The sequence below is a fragment of the Saccoglossus kowalevskii genome, chromosome 7 (genome assembly GCF_978046115.1).
Source record: "Saccoglossus kowalevskii chromosome 7, keSacKowa6.1, whole genome shotgun sequence".
NCBI classification, from domain to species: domain Eukaryota; kingdom Metazoa; phylum Hemichordata; class Enteropneusta; family Harrimaniidae; genus Saccoglossus; species Saccoglossus kowalevskii.
This window is the reverse complement of record NC_140647.1, coordinates 16432435-16450143: the sequence shown is the minus strand read 5'-3', so window position 1 is coordinate 16450143 and position 17709 is coordinate 16432435. Positions and strand designations below refer to the sequence as shown.

Below are 17709 nucleotides of genomic sequence, written 5' to 3'. Positions count from 1 at the left end.
CACATGTGAACAAATAGGAATTTTGGAAAGCTAACTCGCACTGTGTACTACATGCACATTATTGGTCTGTCAATATAAAATTATGATTTTATTTTGGACGATACTGACTGAGCAGTTTTATTGTGAATGTGATGGGTTAATGCCAATAGGTCATGTGCTTTAATAAATGCAATGCACAACTCACAGCTGGGAGTAATTACAAATTGAAGACGTGATGCAATGTAATGTGGAAGCAATTTAAAAAGTGAGCGAAAACAGTTAAGAAACCTGATTGATAAACTAGACAGTTGGAATTGTGTGACAAATCACGAAAGGTGGACAGTGGCGTGACAATTTCTTGTCTAGTAAATGAAGTAAATAATGGATTTAATTCCCCAATGGGCACTAAAGTCTGTTCAATTCTACTGCACTGCACTGCACTGCACTGCACTGCACTGCACTTAGGAGTGAACTTTTTATGGACACTAATTATAGAACATTTGTGAGCTTGTGGATGAATTATTCAGAATTTTCAGTGCAAGATTTGATATTTTACAATTCACAGAATATATTGTACAATGGTGGAATGTATTAATTTGTTGATGCCTTGTAGACATTGATTCATCTCAACAGAAGACAAGCATCTTAGTGTAATTGAAGAATCAGAGAAACATTCCTTTTAATTATAATAAATGATTTGCCACTTGCATTAACAGGATAAAGAACCATGGTGTGGTGTGGGAATGATCATATTTTTTTATAATTTGTTAGTAGTGGATCAAAAAACGAACACAATTTAAAAAAAAAAAATTAAAATGCAGGTTTATTTTTTTTGAAGAGTCTACTTTGGCTTTCAAAGTGATATTAACTATATTTTTATTACTAATGATAACCAAATGAATATAAGGAAATGAAGCAGTAAATAAACCCACACTGAGATTAATTATTGACCAACTTCCTGTAATTATGTGTTGCAGTTCAAGGGCTTGGCACAATCATACCCCTTAGAGGGATGTGTCATAGCAAGCATATTAATGAATACGATAATATAGACTCCCTACATGTCAATGAGAACATTGTACAATGTAATAAATTGTACACTATTCTTGACATGTACTGCCTGAAGTGAGATATGACATTACTAGTATGATGCACATGCATAGTCAGTTATATCAGTACCCTCAATATAGGGACCCACCAGAACTCATTTACATACCGCACTACACAAAATTACTACCTAAAATATCATTCAATAAAATAAACTCAATAATATATATTTATATATTGAATAAAATATGCGTATTGCAAAAAAATTGCAAGAATGAAAACAACAGTCTTAACTAAACAGTGAAAAATATGTTTAATTCTCTATGGAGAATACTGTGTAAATGCAAGCTCATGAGTATTCATGAAGTAATAGAACGTGACGATTGTCAATAATGCTGTTTCGGTACATGTATAGTATCAACGAGTTTCTGATGCATGTTCACCTGGATCTGCCTCAAAGCTTCTATTATACTCGTATACATGTACATGTAAATCCTGGATGTTAGCGACTGGTCGGAAATGCATCTGTAAGTCTATCAACTCCCAAAGGTTCTTAATAGGGTTCAAATATGGAGACTGTGCAGGCCAATTCAAAGTAGTGAAATTGCAAAAAATGGACTATTTAGAAAATCCTTCACTGCCAATGATGTGTGAACAGGGGCATTATTCTATTGGAAATATAAATCGAGTCCAACGAGTCTCAGTGCCGACGATATCATTTCATTTTGCAGAATATCCAAATATTTCCATTGATGCATGGTTGTTGGTACATGGATTAACGATCATAAGCAAGTAGCCGACAAACACCACCAAACCATGACACTTTCACTGCCAAATTTTATTGTAGGTTTGAATACACACTAATACTCTTCATCTGGTCTTCAAAGTACAAACACTCTTCCATGGCTATGATACACCATAAGCTTTGATTCATCCGACCAGTCCACTACGCCGCAGTCCAGTCTGTCAAATTGCAACCATGCTGTGATATGTTGAGGTTGTAGTTTTGGTTTCTTTTTAAACACAGCCTCAAAGATTACAATCCTTATATAGCCTTGATTTTATTGTGCTTAAACTCAATATTTTCCCAGTGAGTTTATTAAAATTGGCATGCAAATTGCAGGCGATGTGAAACTGATTCACTACTGAATGAGTAGAGAAACTTAAATGATATGCATTTTCACTCACTGATATAATGCCTACATACATACATAAAAATTAAACACAAATCAACCATTTAATTTTGACTAAAATGCACTAGTTCATCTTAAATATAGTCCATTTTAAAAACAACATGTAATTGTTATTTTTAATTAGGAAAACAATCAAATGACAGGTGCGTAAATACTTTCTGGCAGGTTTATACTTTTGAGAATGCAACTCAAATTGCCATATCTTGAAGAAAAAGTGGCAGTAGATAAATATAGAAATATCAGTCATTTTATGGATTACAGGGATTGTGTATTCTGCTTCCAATTCAGCCTATGGCTTTAATGTGCTTTTTTTCTGATTGACTAAGATCACATGATATTGACTTGACAGACTTGTGAATAACAGCATTCAGCATTATTTACTAAATGTTCATAATAGCTGTCTTAACTTCGAAAATTACTATTATTAATCAAATACAAGGCTGCCCATACATTTTGAAAAGAAATTTATTTTATTGTAATTTCAAGACGGAACAGAAACTGGGGGCCAAACATTGTGTTTTTCAAATGAGACAAGCATATTTTCATCAGTGAGAGAGAAATTGTGAATTAACTTGACATTTAAAGTGTCTCATGAACAAATTGGGAAAGGCATGTAAAATGTTGTGTGAACACTTTCTGAAAGGCAATTAGAAGTCGTATGCAGTATCCTAGCATCAACCAGGCCAACACAAATTAAGCCTATAGTGTAGAACCGAGGTAAAGCTTCCCTAAAGTGCATCTGTGAGAGTTCAACTCCAGTAATTTCACACTAACCTACAGAGAGTTGTTACCTGTCAGAGCTCAATACGATCACTGTTCAAGTCTTTCTGCTCTGTTAGATGGCAGTCACGATAGTGAACATTAGCTACATGTATGCCGAGGGGTACTGTATAACCTGCGCACTTATCGATTCATTGTTAGAGGAAAATTGGATGAAGTTAAATTTACTGACGATAACACACATTATACTAGGTAGCATTTTACAGTAGCTACTAAAACAGAGCACGTAATTCATGGAAGAATTATTGCCCTAGGGCCACTGCCTTAGATGCGCAGTCCCATCTGACTGTCTTGTTGCACTGCAAACTCGTGATATTTCCTTCACAGTTCACAGTTGTAGGATATCTTTGAAAAGTTGTGCCATTGAAATAATGTTCCCTCAGAATACCAAAAGTTCAAGCCCTGAAACAGTATCTTCTCACAGAAGGACATCGATAATGAACTGAAATGATCAATAAGATCCAAAACATTGAATTCAACCAAATTCATGATGGACAATCCTTCTCAGAGTGTAACAACTTTAGTATTGAATATTACCCATACTTACAATGATATTGGTCAATGCCATAAAAATACAATCTGAATAATTATTATTATTATTGGCAAAATTGTAATTTTATCTTTATCACTATATTGTTTTCAGACAATTAATGTGGACAATGTGGATTAAAGTATCTGAAAAATTGGCATTTGTGTACTATTTAATGCCAGATCCCCTTGACTTTTACCATGATAATAGTTTTATGTTATGTTGTTGCTCACAAAAAACAGAAAATGGTATGATCATAGCAATTTTTTAAACATTCACCATTGGTTCCTATGCTTAATAGGTTTTGTCATATGTCAAAATTTTGTTCTGGTACACAAGGTGATAAAAATCATACGTGTTAGTTATAATATAGATGCATTTGTACTTATGGTTAGACTAAATTATTATTTTTTTCATGAAGTAAGGCTCAAATTACCATGAATTTGTGCATGTTTTCAGATACTTTCAGATAATATAATAATAAAATCAATAATTATATATTTTTTTGGCTCTTCATTAATTAGTTGAATGCCTTTAATATATTGGGTTTCAAACGAAACAACATCAAAAACAGTTTTACACAAAGAGACAATCAATCAATTAACTTTCATATATTCTGCTGGAATTTTATTACTAACAGTGAAGGCACTGAGGACTGGATATAAACGAACCAGATGCAAACAAATATGAGACATAGCCTGAAGCTATTCTATTGTCTTTGTACGAAAGATTGTTACTTCTGTTTTATTTTATACAGTTAGAGACTTAGACAGCCTCTTGTTTATTTTTTTTTTTTTTTGTCAATAAAATAAAATATTACATGTATAAATGGCGAAAGCAGGATTACCGTGTATTCCCTGCAAATATATAGCTTAACTAAATTTTGGGCAGAAAATACTGGCTACAATTCTGCCCAAAAATGAACAAGAATCATGAGCATCATAATTACATAAAAAAATTAATTAATATTAATGTTTCTCAAATAATACTATTGTACATGTACAGTAATAATCTAATTGTCCCTTATAAACACTAAAAGATTCAACTGGCTAGTCACATTAAAATTGAACTTCGTTGACATTTTATAGCAATTGATATGATTTCCAAGTCGATCAGATAATAGTTTTTATTGAAACCACAACAAGAACACAATTTTAAAGGGTGGTAGCCGCTGCACCATACATATGCAACATTATGTCTTGAGAAACATTGATTTTCCCACAATGCACTCTTCTTAAAAAATTAGGAGTACAAGTTTTGACCTGGGTGAATTACTGCCAGTGGACTCCTTCAATACCTTCCAATTACTTTATTTAAAACTTGATAGTGTCTCAGTTTGTATTTGTTTGTCTGCGCAACAGTCAAAGTCACCGTCTGTGTTTATACATGACCCATATCTTGCGCATTCCAATATTTTGAAGAAGATACATAGAAAACAAACCAAAATCAGAATTTGCCAAGATACATGTACCACAGTGGTTAATCCAAGTTTGAAAGAGATTGGATAAAAACTGTTTTGAGTTTTTCTAACCACAAGAAAAACAAAAGAGGACAGACAATTTCCCCCACAACTACCGTATTTCCCTTCATCTAAGATGATACAGGAGAGGTACATTGTAATGAAAAGAAAAAGAAAAGAAAAACTCCTCAAACACCTACCTTGTTTTCAAATTGCGTTATTTCGTATTTGCAGTCTTTCACAAATTTTTCACAGCGGAGAAGAAACCTGAGATTTGGCATAATATCAACAAGGAATAGTCCATCAGGGTCTTTTTCTATTTCTGTAGAAATGATTTCCAGTACCCATTCTAATGAAAGATGTGAGGGTTCCTCCTGAAATGACAGAAGGGTCAGATTTTATGCTGTCAGTTACATCAAATATAGTATACATTCAAATCAATGTACAGTACATGTGCAGGCATACAAAATGAGACGAAGGATTCTAGATCACCCATGATCATTTGGGAAACAATGTGCTGCAAAACTGTAGGCTGCAAAAAACTGTATACTATTTGAATAAAGCAAGACATTGAGCATTTAAGTGCTCTTTTTTTACTGTTTTTCCTTTTTTGTATCAGAGCGTTTTTAGCCTAAACAATATGAACTACACACATGTTACGGATTAGAAGACATCCATGTGTCTCCATCCATGTAGCTATTTCAGCTTAATTTTTAACCAAAAATGGTGAAAACCGATAATTTATTCAGACAAAATGGCTGCCAGTCAGCTACATTGTATACTGGACATGATAGTATTTGTATGTTCAACTGCAACATGCATATGTTCAAATACAAATTTGTCCTTAAACCTCAATGAGACAGGTAGACAAGCAAAAAACCTGCCATGGATGAAAGAAAATGTTTCGAAAGGCATCTAGATGGACATGGCATCAGTGGATAGAGTTCTGTAATCAACTTTCATAGAGAAAGTGAGGTTGGTGATTTATGATAACAATGGACAAGGTATTCCCACTAACACCACACTCAAACACCACAAGCATTTAAGAAATGAACTGCGAATACAGGCATGAATGTGTCAAGTGACAGACTGAAACTATTCCAAAAATATACAACAATGGCGATCAATCCTACAATGTATGGTATGGTGTTTTCATAATTTTCACACATCTTTAAAAACATGCAGGTAATTTACATACAATATTTACAGAAAAATAAGAACATATATAATTTATTAAAAATGCAGACTGGAGAATTGAATAAATAAATATTGATAAATTATGTAAAGCAAGGTATTTTCATCACATCACTATGGTACAAACAGACAAAGAGCTTATTTCAGCTATTTCATTGTTGCTGAATTTGAATACAGTTTTTAATAGAATGGAAGGTATGCATATAGGGTAGTTACAAATACAACTGAATACAGAGATCGACTCAAATGATTTCATATAGACATCCACAACATGCCACAGCTGTAAGTGATACACTCAGTGAAAAAAGTGAATTATTAAAACATCAATAGAAATTTAGTTTCCAAATATCAGGTTACATGCAAAACCATGACACACACACACAAGCACATTAATATTTATACATGTACACTGTACTAACGGAAATATTCACTGGGTTTAATGTGAGCAAATTTGATGTTGAAAATAATCACAATGTTTTAAATTCACTGGTTTGAGAAGTGAGTAGATGTAATATATTCTGTTGTTAAATTTAAATATTCACTTGGTTTTAATTCAACTCATTTAACTGTCAGTGAAATAAGTGAAAATAAAAGTCTGCTAAAACTAGCCCAAACTAATATGATATTCTTTATTTTAATACTGTATTGTACAGTGGATGTATGTGAATGTATTGACATTGTTAGTCAGTACGCATTTCCATTAAAATACATAATCAATCAATCACTCACATAGAGTAAATCATGAAAAAACTGTCTGGTGACATTGATTAGACAAAGTGTCTGTCATGATTACATGAAAACAAGTTAGCAGCCACTGATGCTTCTGTGTATACCTGATTGTATGCAAGAGCACACACTACGACAGCTGTAAGCAAGGAACATACCTGCAGCAGTTACAAGCAGTCTAGGAATTAATTACTACATGTACAAAACCAATTGTGTGCAACATTTCAAAAATTCTCCTTTTTCATAGACCAAGTGACAAAAAGCATACTTTCAAATGTCTACATTATACATGTACTAACGCTGACATCTTTCAAAGAAACTGTCTTGATCAAGCAATTAAAGATATTTATACAAGTTTGATATTGTACATTCAATGTGCATTAGATGACCAGAAAAGCAGTTGTACTTCTCAGTCTTTTAAAACAGATTTCAAGATATCCAGATATTAAAATGTACCTTTGACAAGTTAGCAGCTTTTGAGTCGCATCTAATGGTTATCATACACAATGTATAGCTACCTTATTTGCTCTATTGTTGAAAGTGCATACAGTATATTTACGAGGACAATGTTAACAATTTAGCATTAACAAATTACAGTGCGAGTTTAGAGCACTTAAAATACTACAAAAACAAACACAAGAGAGGCTTTTCTAACATAGAATAAAATTGTGATATCACAGTCCACATTGCCAAAATAGATACTAAATTACACGGATAGTAATGTGTTAGTACTATAATAAGATGGATATGCACCAAATATGATATTTAAGAGAAAAACACAGAATTTGGAACTGTTAAAATGACAAGCAGAACCTATGAAAGACAAGTAATCTGTATTATACTAACAGCTGACGCAATGTTGATTCAATAGGATTTTAGCATGAATTCAAGCACTTTGGTCACACGTTCTATGGTTGGCAAGCAAAATAGTGTGATAAAAATGGAGTCCCAGTTTTGGGGACTAATAAAATGCAACTTCTATCCTATAATTTTACTGGAAGATTGTGTTAGTAAGATAATTAAAATTATTTAAATTAAGTGTATGGTATTTTGATATTTATAAAACTTCCTTTTTTTACCTAATAGCTATGAATATATTTCATTAGCCCATGATTTTATATAATAGCTCATAGTCAACATTTCTTAGGCTGCCTTTACTATGTGTTTTTCTAGCACAAGCTAACATCTTAGCCAGTACTAAAAAGCATTAATTAAGATGATCAGCTAAACAGTGTTTGAGTTATTGAAAAACTACAAAAAGACAATTTTACAAATACACTGAACTTACATGTTTACATGTACATGGGAGTATAATTTCTAGAGTTACACTTGATAATCACAGTACATGTCTATACAACAGAACCAATCACATCTACTGAGAGACAGACCAACATTGACAACTACATTATATGAGCCCAGGTTGGTCCGTACACGTATAGTATCCAGAAATAAGTTCAGATACTATAAGTTATTGTTGTTTCCTTTTACGTTAATATTCAAAAGTTTAGTGTGATATTAGTATTTGAAAGTTTATATCCCTGTGCATGATTCTTTCAACTATTAGTCAACTCTCGTTAATGGTTTCATCCAGCTTTACAAATCCTAGTGCTATTTTGAACATGCTAGAAAGTTGTTTTTCAGTTTATTTCACGCTTTAGGCTTAACACAAGACTGAGCTCATAATCATAACAACATGCGATGGGATGACGTCAGCAAGGTATCAATCTACCTTACGGTTAACATTTAAATGCTTTTGACTGATTAAAATTGTCAAAGAGAATCCACGAGAAAGTCAGGAGGACATCCAAAGCAATGGCATTCTGAATTTGAAACCCTGGGAATGTTTTGAAGGATGTTAAAGTTTTATTTGAATGATTGCATCATTGTCATCATCATCATTGTGCACACACGTCCCTTACTTACTGTATTCTAATAGAATGAACATGCTTTTAGAAACCCTACCTAGAAAGAAAGTTTATATTCTCGATTATAAATGCACATACTAGCTTATATGTGACTGTTCTGTAAAAAAGAAAACGGATGACATAAATTGATCCATGAGAGTTTGTTGAACATAAAATTCCACCAAAAAAAAACCATTTATTGTCTCACATGCAATAGCACTTGAATTATTTAAAGTTTAGACATTTTGTATACAATGTAAAATGACTGGCATAGGCTTTTGAAGAATAATGTCAATTCATCAGATCACCGATCCATGCATAATGCTCTCAGATACAAACAAAAGAGAATTGATGCATAGCAACTAAATGTTGTGACATGTATAGCATGGTTTCATTCCATATTTAAACAAACCTGGTCTACTGATAGGCAGCAGTAAAAACTAGACCTTGCAATGCCGTGTTTTCTGAGCCACATTCATATACATGTACATCTATATAGGGCAAGTAATTGTCTACTACTGAAAAGCTTAGTCTAGGTTGCAATACAATTGGTAACTTAGTAACAGGAGTATACACGTACACATTCAATTTAATTGATTACATACGCAAATGCACTCAAAAACATGTGTAGAAAAGTGAGAGCTCCTACGCACATCTTTCTTTTTAAGAGAGATTTCCCCCCCAAACCATTATGTAATACTGCGTATATTGATTAAATCTACTAATAGAGAGGATAATGGCATGACTCTCCATACAATGGCATGCAAGCTAATATATCTTATTGCAGTTATATTGGTTCATCCACAGATAAAAGGATCTATGGGTAAAGGAAGGTAATGAGCAGTTGTGAGTTCTGTGAAAGTACCAATATTGAGATGTGGGAAGATAAAGTGTTATGAGGCTTTACTCACTGTCTGGCAACACATATAATCATGGACCGTTCACTGATAATAAGATCAACTAACTATCCAACTGAGCAAGGTTTTATCAGTTTTGAATGAATGTTTACACTTTATTGCAATTTATATAATCCCATAATACTTTTTGTTAGTTTGATGTCTGCAGACATGAGTGATTATCGCCCAGAGTGTATCAAACTGAGATGGGACTATTTATTTATCTCGTGCATATTTACAGGGAATAATGGTTGCTGAATTTGGAACTGTATCATTGAAATGAGTCTCAATATTACCACAGACACGCATGTCATTTATGTAACATGTGCAATATCAAAGACAAATACAGTGACCCCTCGCTAAGCTCTATCAAATTAGCTACAATGAGTTGAATCCATCACTGTAATCTCTAGTTCTTAACAAAGCAGCATGTCTAAGCGAAAGCCATCCAGTCTGTCTGTCTGTCTGTCTGTCTGTCTGTACATATTTAAAAAATTTGAAGAAATCGTATGTGTCAAGAAAGTTAAAACCAAGTCAACGGTTGCACTTGATCTAAGGTCAAAGAGATCACTATTTGTGAGTGGGCTAAGAATTATGTTAACCAAGTTTACCAAGGAGTGGACTGAACAGAAATTGTGCCAAATTATCGAACAATGATAACATTAATAAAGCTGTTTATGTATGGTTTTTTCAAGAACGGTCTGCAGGAGCTCCACTCTCTGGTCCCATCATCCAATGCAAAGCATGCATCATCACCAAGCAACTCAAAGACGACTTTGAATTTTAGGTCAGTTCGGGGTAGTTCTGGTGCTAGCCAAAAAAAAACTATACACAACTGTGAAGCTTGATCTGAGACATGGACTCTGTTTTTTTTCAGAAACATCACAGGAAACATACTATAAATAAACCCATGTGTGTATACTAGTATGTGCTTTTTATCCATTTTCAATGTCCCCAGGGTAGTCACAGATTTTTGCTTGGATCCCGACACCAGTTACTTAGCGAAAGGTCACTGTATCTAACTGGTAATGGTATGCTAATTTTGATTTAAGCAAAGGTTTTCACAGATGTGTGATGCATGTGTTAAGTTGTCTGTGAAATGCCCACCTGCAACATTCATTTTTTGGGGGTTTCTTTTGCCCTGAAATAGACATTAATCAAAGAAAGCTTAGAAAGAACTCCCTTGTGCTGAAGGTATTGGAGGAATGAAGTTAGCACATGCCTTTATTAGACCAAATACAGCATTTTGAAAATTGACAAATCATTATGCAAATTATGTACTTAATATGCATGGATTCTAGTTGCAGACTCCCTTCCTGTCACAGTCTGCTGTTTATGGCTTTACAACTTCTCCTGAAGTGAAACTGCACCAACAAACACCACACAAAGAGCAAAGCTGTGCAAATGCTACACACTGAATTCTGTAAAAACTTGTAGTTGGAAAACTATTCATTTTACAAGTGTCAGTCATTTTATTTTCTGGAAGCAAAATATTATCCAACAAGCCATGCGTGGCACAGTCCCTGTTAGTTATCAAATTTAAGATATAGTTTTATTTATAGTAATATAATTTTGCACATAAACATGTCAGAGGTATGGACCCAGAAGCTGATAGTTGATTATGATTTAACATTAAAATGATTGACATTCAGTCATCTTGTATTTGATGGTCAAAAATTTTTTCATATTGAGAAATATTGCTATGGAACAGCATTAATTAAAACATTTTGAATCAGATCTTCAAACAAATACTTCTGTATATCTATGACATGATATATATAAAATTTGAACATAATCAGTCAAAGCATGTCAGAGTTATGGTACTAGGATCACATTCATTAAAATAAAATGAATGTGCATCAAGGTCCCATAATGTCCAATGTATGTAAGTTTGAACAAAAAACATCTGCAAATAGTCAACATTCAGTTCGCAATGCCAGAAATGCTTGATCATTCTGCCATCTTGAATCAGATAGTGAAACGAATTGACATGCATATGTATAATATTATGTATGATTTACGATATGTGTGAGGTTTGAATGTAATCAGTCCAGGCATGTATAAGATATGCACCGAGGTCAATCCATAATTATGCACAGTCAATATCCCAATACACATCACTAACATACGATTGTCGCTCACTAAGCGTCGTTGGCGAGTGAAAATCTGATTATAAAAACGTACAGTAAGATTTCAAACAAATTTCCATGAATTTCAATGAATGCATGTTTCGTTGCATCAAACTAGAAATCTAATTTTAGGAAATACGTGTATGTTTGCAATCTTGCGCATTCTATATGATACAGGGACAAGCAACTGACCAATGGAAAATGTGCATTCATGTATAAGGTCATTGAATGCATCCAAATATGGTTCCGATGACCTGAAGTTTTAACTTTCAAAATGGCAGTTGTTCTTGTTGAAGGCTATCAATCGACGATCAAGTGATGTCACCAGGAGAATACTTGTATGCAAATGAGGACTAACGAGGCGCCTCATTGTGAAATGCAATAAATGACTGATAGTAGACAGCAACTTTACTTGTGCTCATATATATGCACTATTCACAAAACCAATTTTGGACATCGGAGTTACAAGCATTTCACAGGCGAATTTTAATTATAGACTGAACAGACAAAATGTGACATTTTCAACAACATTTTCTGTGGAAGAAAGTAGACAATATACAAAATGTATGGAACTATTTTGTGAAAAATGCCTGCAGCTGACTTTAATAGGCAATCAGAGGGTTAAACTTTATTGACATTTAGGGGAGAGTAGGAAATCAAACGGGCGGTTCACCGCGGTAATCACCGCGGCTCTCCACGGTACACCGGGGAGAGCCGCGGACTGCTTATAATTAGGGGTCTCTACCGCGGTGGCCACCGGTACCGGTTGCAACCGCAGTCGTAGGAAAGGTGTGAAATACGTACTTTACAGTTTCCTTTGTGATTCCATTGGTCTTTGTTTCAAATAGCTGTTTTTAAATCGAGCAGGTTACGAGCATCGTTGGCATGGAAATACTAAGCATATGGTAATATTATCGGCTCACGTATTTTATTAATATAAAAATCCATAAGTCCAATGCTGTATACGAATTGTTGTTGCGTGAAACAATGTTGTATTTTATGCATGTATTTATCACCAATTCCAAGAGTAAAAGTCGTAACTTTCGAAGGTATTATAACTCGTCCATACATTGCACTTACGTTTGGTACACTTGAATAAAGTCTACCACATGAAAAAAATGTTATTTACGAAGTTTTAAATAGCCGAGCCTTCCTGATTCGAGCCTCTTGTTGATTTGACAACGGTGGGTATCATTAATGTTTATTCTTTGCCTGTATCGCATTCCAGACAAAAAGTTCAAGATCGGTAAACAAGAAATGGACGAACTAAAATGTCTCCTGTGTTTCACGTGCAACATGATTATTAAAAAAAAAAAGATCTAAATCTAACCTTGCACACATAATCTTGTATTGACGTGTCTTTTTTTTTTATTTTGTCAAAAACGACGTTGCCTTTCAGTTAACTCTTCGCGTTCATGGTATTTGTGAGAGTTTACCGATTTTTTGAACAAATGTTAAGTAACTATATCGTTTTGCGTCAAACTGGGTGGCCTGAATTTAAATGTCAGTGCGTAAACTCATTGAGGTCATTGCCCATTGCCGCACGTAATTCAATGGTTATTATAGTTCAGTCATGTACGCGAATTATGCGATCGAAGTGTGCTGCGAGTTTATTATAGAAAAATTTAACATTACGCATGATATTGTATGTTGTTGTATGGTTACATATTTACTTTATTTCAAATAAAATAATTCACCGATGAGTCACAAATATTTAAAATATTTTCTCGACTTTCGTTAGACACCTGACTCCGGGACCTGACTATCTTTTTCAATGATTTAAATGCGCCCATGTTTAAATTTGCGTAATAATTACAAATGCAACGCATTATCAAGTCGGTAATATTGAAATATTCACAGACCCAATAGCCCGGGTTAGTATCCCAACAACAATAAAAATAACTTAGTTTGCGTAATTATAAAAGCAATACATTGCAAAGTTGAAATATTTAGAGCCCGTGAAATACTGTAAACATATTTGCGTTATTAGAAAAGCAGCACACTAAGTAAACGATGTTGAAATATACAATGCCAATACAGAGTTGAATACAAGTTGTGTTATTACAGTACCACCGGATATAATAACAATTTTACGAGATCGACACGCGGACCAAGAAAGAAAAAGGTTGCTAAGGTAACACGCCAGTTCAGTGCGTGACTTGGGGTCAAACTTCGGTCAACACACACTTGATGTCAGCATCGCAGCGTAGCAAGTTTCGCAACGTACTTGAAGTTCAATTGTACCCCAAAATGATGTCGACGATCACTCAATTGTCGCAGTGCATGTTGTACCAAGTCCATGATACACCCTGTTTCGACTTTGGCTTGCTTTTCCTTTTTAGTGCATGTTCTTGTTCACGTAAATGCGACCTCTCACCAATATATTAAAACGCTTTAAATTTATACTTATGTGTGATTATATTTAGTCTACGCGAAACATTAATCTTTCTAAACATTTTCTGAGACCATGCATGATATATATTCACAAAATAATGCGATCTTATTTTATATTATGTTGATCTCTACGTCTTTCTGGATCGTTTTGTGATTTTATTCCAAGGCTCAGGCAAAAAAAATTATGTCAACTATTATAGACTAGTTTCCTAGCTTTTGGCTCAGCCAAATTGGTTTAATTTTTTATTAGAACTTTGTGATCCTTTTAATTTCCCAGTTCTTTGTGTTCATTGATGGTCTTGACAATAAGTGTGAATTACTGTGCGAGCCCACCGTGGACGACCGCGGTCAGCAGGTGTCATGGAATCTATGCATAAATTTGCATAAAATGCGGTCGACCGGCGAGCATCCACCACCACCGAGGTAATGACCGCTGTGCACCGCCCGTTTGATTTCCTACTCTCCCCTTATGGGATATGGCTCCATGGAACTGTATTCGTCTAAACAAGATGATGTTCACTCAGTCTACCATTTCGGATTTGATGGTGACAAAAAATGCAACTGTGTTTGTCCGCTTTGATACATGTAAAATTTAAATTTGATACAATACATGGTTCAATAATTCTTAAAACAAAATGGCCACCACTTGGAAAATTGAACAAATTGTATCAATTTCGTTCAACGTATGCACTAAGTTTATGCCAAATCCATTCACACATCACTGAGTCCGGCTCCGGAATAGTGATGCTATTTGATGTTAAGACATCCATTGTTAATCATGCACAGGAACGGCAAAGAAGAATTCAAAGAATTAACAGCTACAAAAGGTAGTTTCACATCGTTGTATCATTTTAAAAAGAAACTGATTGCAGCAGTATTGAATATGCTTCAGTATAAATGTACGACAATGGCTACCACTGTGAGAGCGAACCACTGTGATGTGCATATAATTAACTAACCCACCATGTTCCTGTAAACCTTGTACACATGTTCCAAGCCAAACAAGATGAATAGAACAACTTCTGCTAATAGATTTATACTAAAAGCTGCTGATAAATATTTTAATACACCCACTAACATTTAATAATTAAACTTACCTTAAGCAAATCGGCAACATCTCTTGTATTATCCACAGAAATTGCATTTGCAACTTTTTTCGGAAGCTCCCTCAATATAAGATCCTCAACAACAAGAAGATTAAAACCATACACGGCAACTAGATCATCAACTATTCTGCCTTTCTTTGAACCAGGACCACCTACAGAATAACAAATAAATAATGCAAAAATTACAAATATATTTAGTTTAAATATCACTCCCCTACCCGACAGCGTGGAAAAAATGATTATTTGATTCTCAAAATTGAACACAATTTGAAAACAAATACTGGTGGTTTTTAAAATACATTTTAGAAGCAAAAATTGTTTTAAATGTTAGAAGGTTAGAGGGCAAATTTTGTGCTAACAGACAAATCACTGTATACGTTGCAGTGACCACTACCTTTAGCAAAACCTAAATACTTCTCTCAAGCTACATGTATACATGTATCACTAATGAAGAGTGGTGGAGCTTATTACTTACATCGTACAAAACATACATAAGGTTGATTGCAACAGATTTATACTAGGAAAACAAATTTTGATAGCATTAAATGCATGAAGGCATCGTTAAATGCATGAAGGCATAGTTACCTACAAGTTAACTTTCATGATATACCGGTACTAGGAATTAACCAAGCTAATAAACAATATAATTATAGGACAACATACAGGGCTTGAACTTCACAGTGGAATTGAGGCAATTTGTTTGCTTTGGTGTCATTTCAAAATACAGATATTAGTGGCATTCATGTTACTGATCTATGCACAAGTCAAAACTTGTGTGTGAATCGTCAGGACCGAGTCAGCACATGCCAAAAAAAAATTGATCTTGGTCCCAATATAGAGCGAGAGCGGGGATCAAAACTTGGCATGTGTCAAGATTTTCTGCCTGAACACTAGACACGAACTAAAATGACGCCCTTGGTGGTGAATTTAACATATATAGATCCATACTAGTAAAAAAATGCAGAACATTGTCAGCGAGACATTTATTTGCTGCTGTAACCTGTTCCTTTTTGCAATGCTACATTGACATGAAAAGACAGTTCTTTGAATAGTTTTTTGCTGTTCATTTATGATGACTCATAATAAATACAATAACAACAAATGAATATGATTTCAATAAAGTAATTAATATCATCATTACCATCATCATACATGTTGTATGCGTTTGTTTACCTTGTTTTGGTCAACAACAGATCAACGAATGAGGGCGTTATTTTGGCATGAGCTAAGTTTGGTTCCTGACTAATGTGAAAGCAACTGCTGGAATCCCTCTCCAAACACGAAAGATTAAAAATTTCAGCACATGCCGAAATCTCGTAACATGAACGTAGTAATTGCCTATACACTAAAAAGCCAATTTAATCTAATTTGGCCTTGAAACTGGGTGCCTCCTCAACTACGAAGTTCAAGCCTCGAGTATGTTTGTACATAATTAAGAATAAGCAAAAATCATTTTTATGTAAAGTTTTGAAATAGAAAAAGTTACTTTTAATAATGTAGAATCTGTCTGGCACAATAGGGGAAAAGACATTTCAAGAAATTTCACTGAAACAAAAAAAACAAAAAATCAGTGATGTCAGCATTACCAAATGTGAATGAAATCAGCACAGATACAACTGAGAAATGGTTGATGACATGTTGAAACGTTTTTTTGGGGACAAATTTGATCAGCAGTCGGCCCAAGGTCAATGAAACGAAACAAAAAACAAATTGATGTGATATGTAGACAGTTACAGCAATGTATGTCATAATGTTTTTGTTTCACAATTGAACAACAGCAATCCAGGCATGTCTGAGAAATGATGTTGGAACACAGACAAAACCCAAAACATACATTAAATCACTGTTTCAGATTTTGATTGACAGTCCAATTAATACTACTAATGAATTTAACAGCATTTATAATTTCTCTATAAAACACAATTGATTTATGTGTGATGGCAATAATACAGTGCTAAGTATGAGTGAAATCACTTGGCTTTGACAAACACACAGACAGTGTTGCATGATGTACTGTATGTTCACAGGCATCCATTGTCAAGTAGCCATCATTGTTCAGCCACTATTCAAAGGCTTTACATGTATACATATGAAAAACATCATTATTTATGGTATAATGAATAAAAATAAGGATACAGCCAGTCAAAGATGAGGTGGGTACAAGATTCAAAAATGTTCAGTGACCCTTGCATATTTCTGATCTTCTTGCTGTACTAAGCTTCAAATTAAAAATAAATCTGACACTAAATAGAGGGTTATCATCACGTACAATGAACACTGTGCGTCATACCTAGACAAGTATGGTGAAATACAGGTATATATCTGATGACTGTAAATTGGTTCACAGAATAGAATGGAAGTTGATAAAAAGGT

General features: G+C 34.2%; 1 protein-coding gene across 1 annotated transcript in view; it reads right to left on the bottom strand.

Moving 5' to 3' along the window:
* Positions 1-17709, bottom strand: part of LOC102807756 (uncharacterized) — a 48304-nt gene that overhangs the window by 18000 nt on the left and 12595 nt on the right. Inside the window, exons 2-3 of the mRNA XM_006814660.3 lie at positions 15328-15488; positions 5188-5361 (exon numbers count right to left, since the gene is read on the bottom strand). Coding sequence (XP_006814723.1) covers positions 5188-5361; positions 15328-15488 — 335 coding nt within the window. The remainder of the gene's footprint in view (positions 1-5187; positions 5362-15327; positions 15489-17709) is intronic.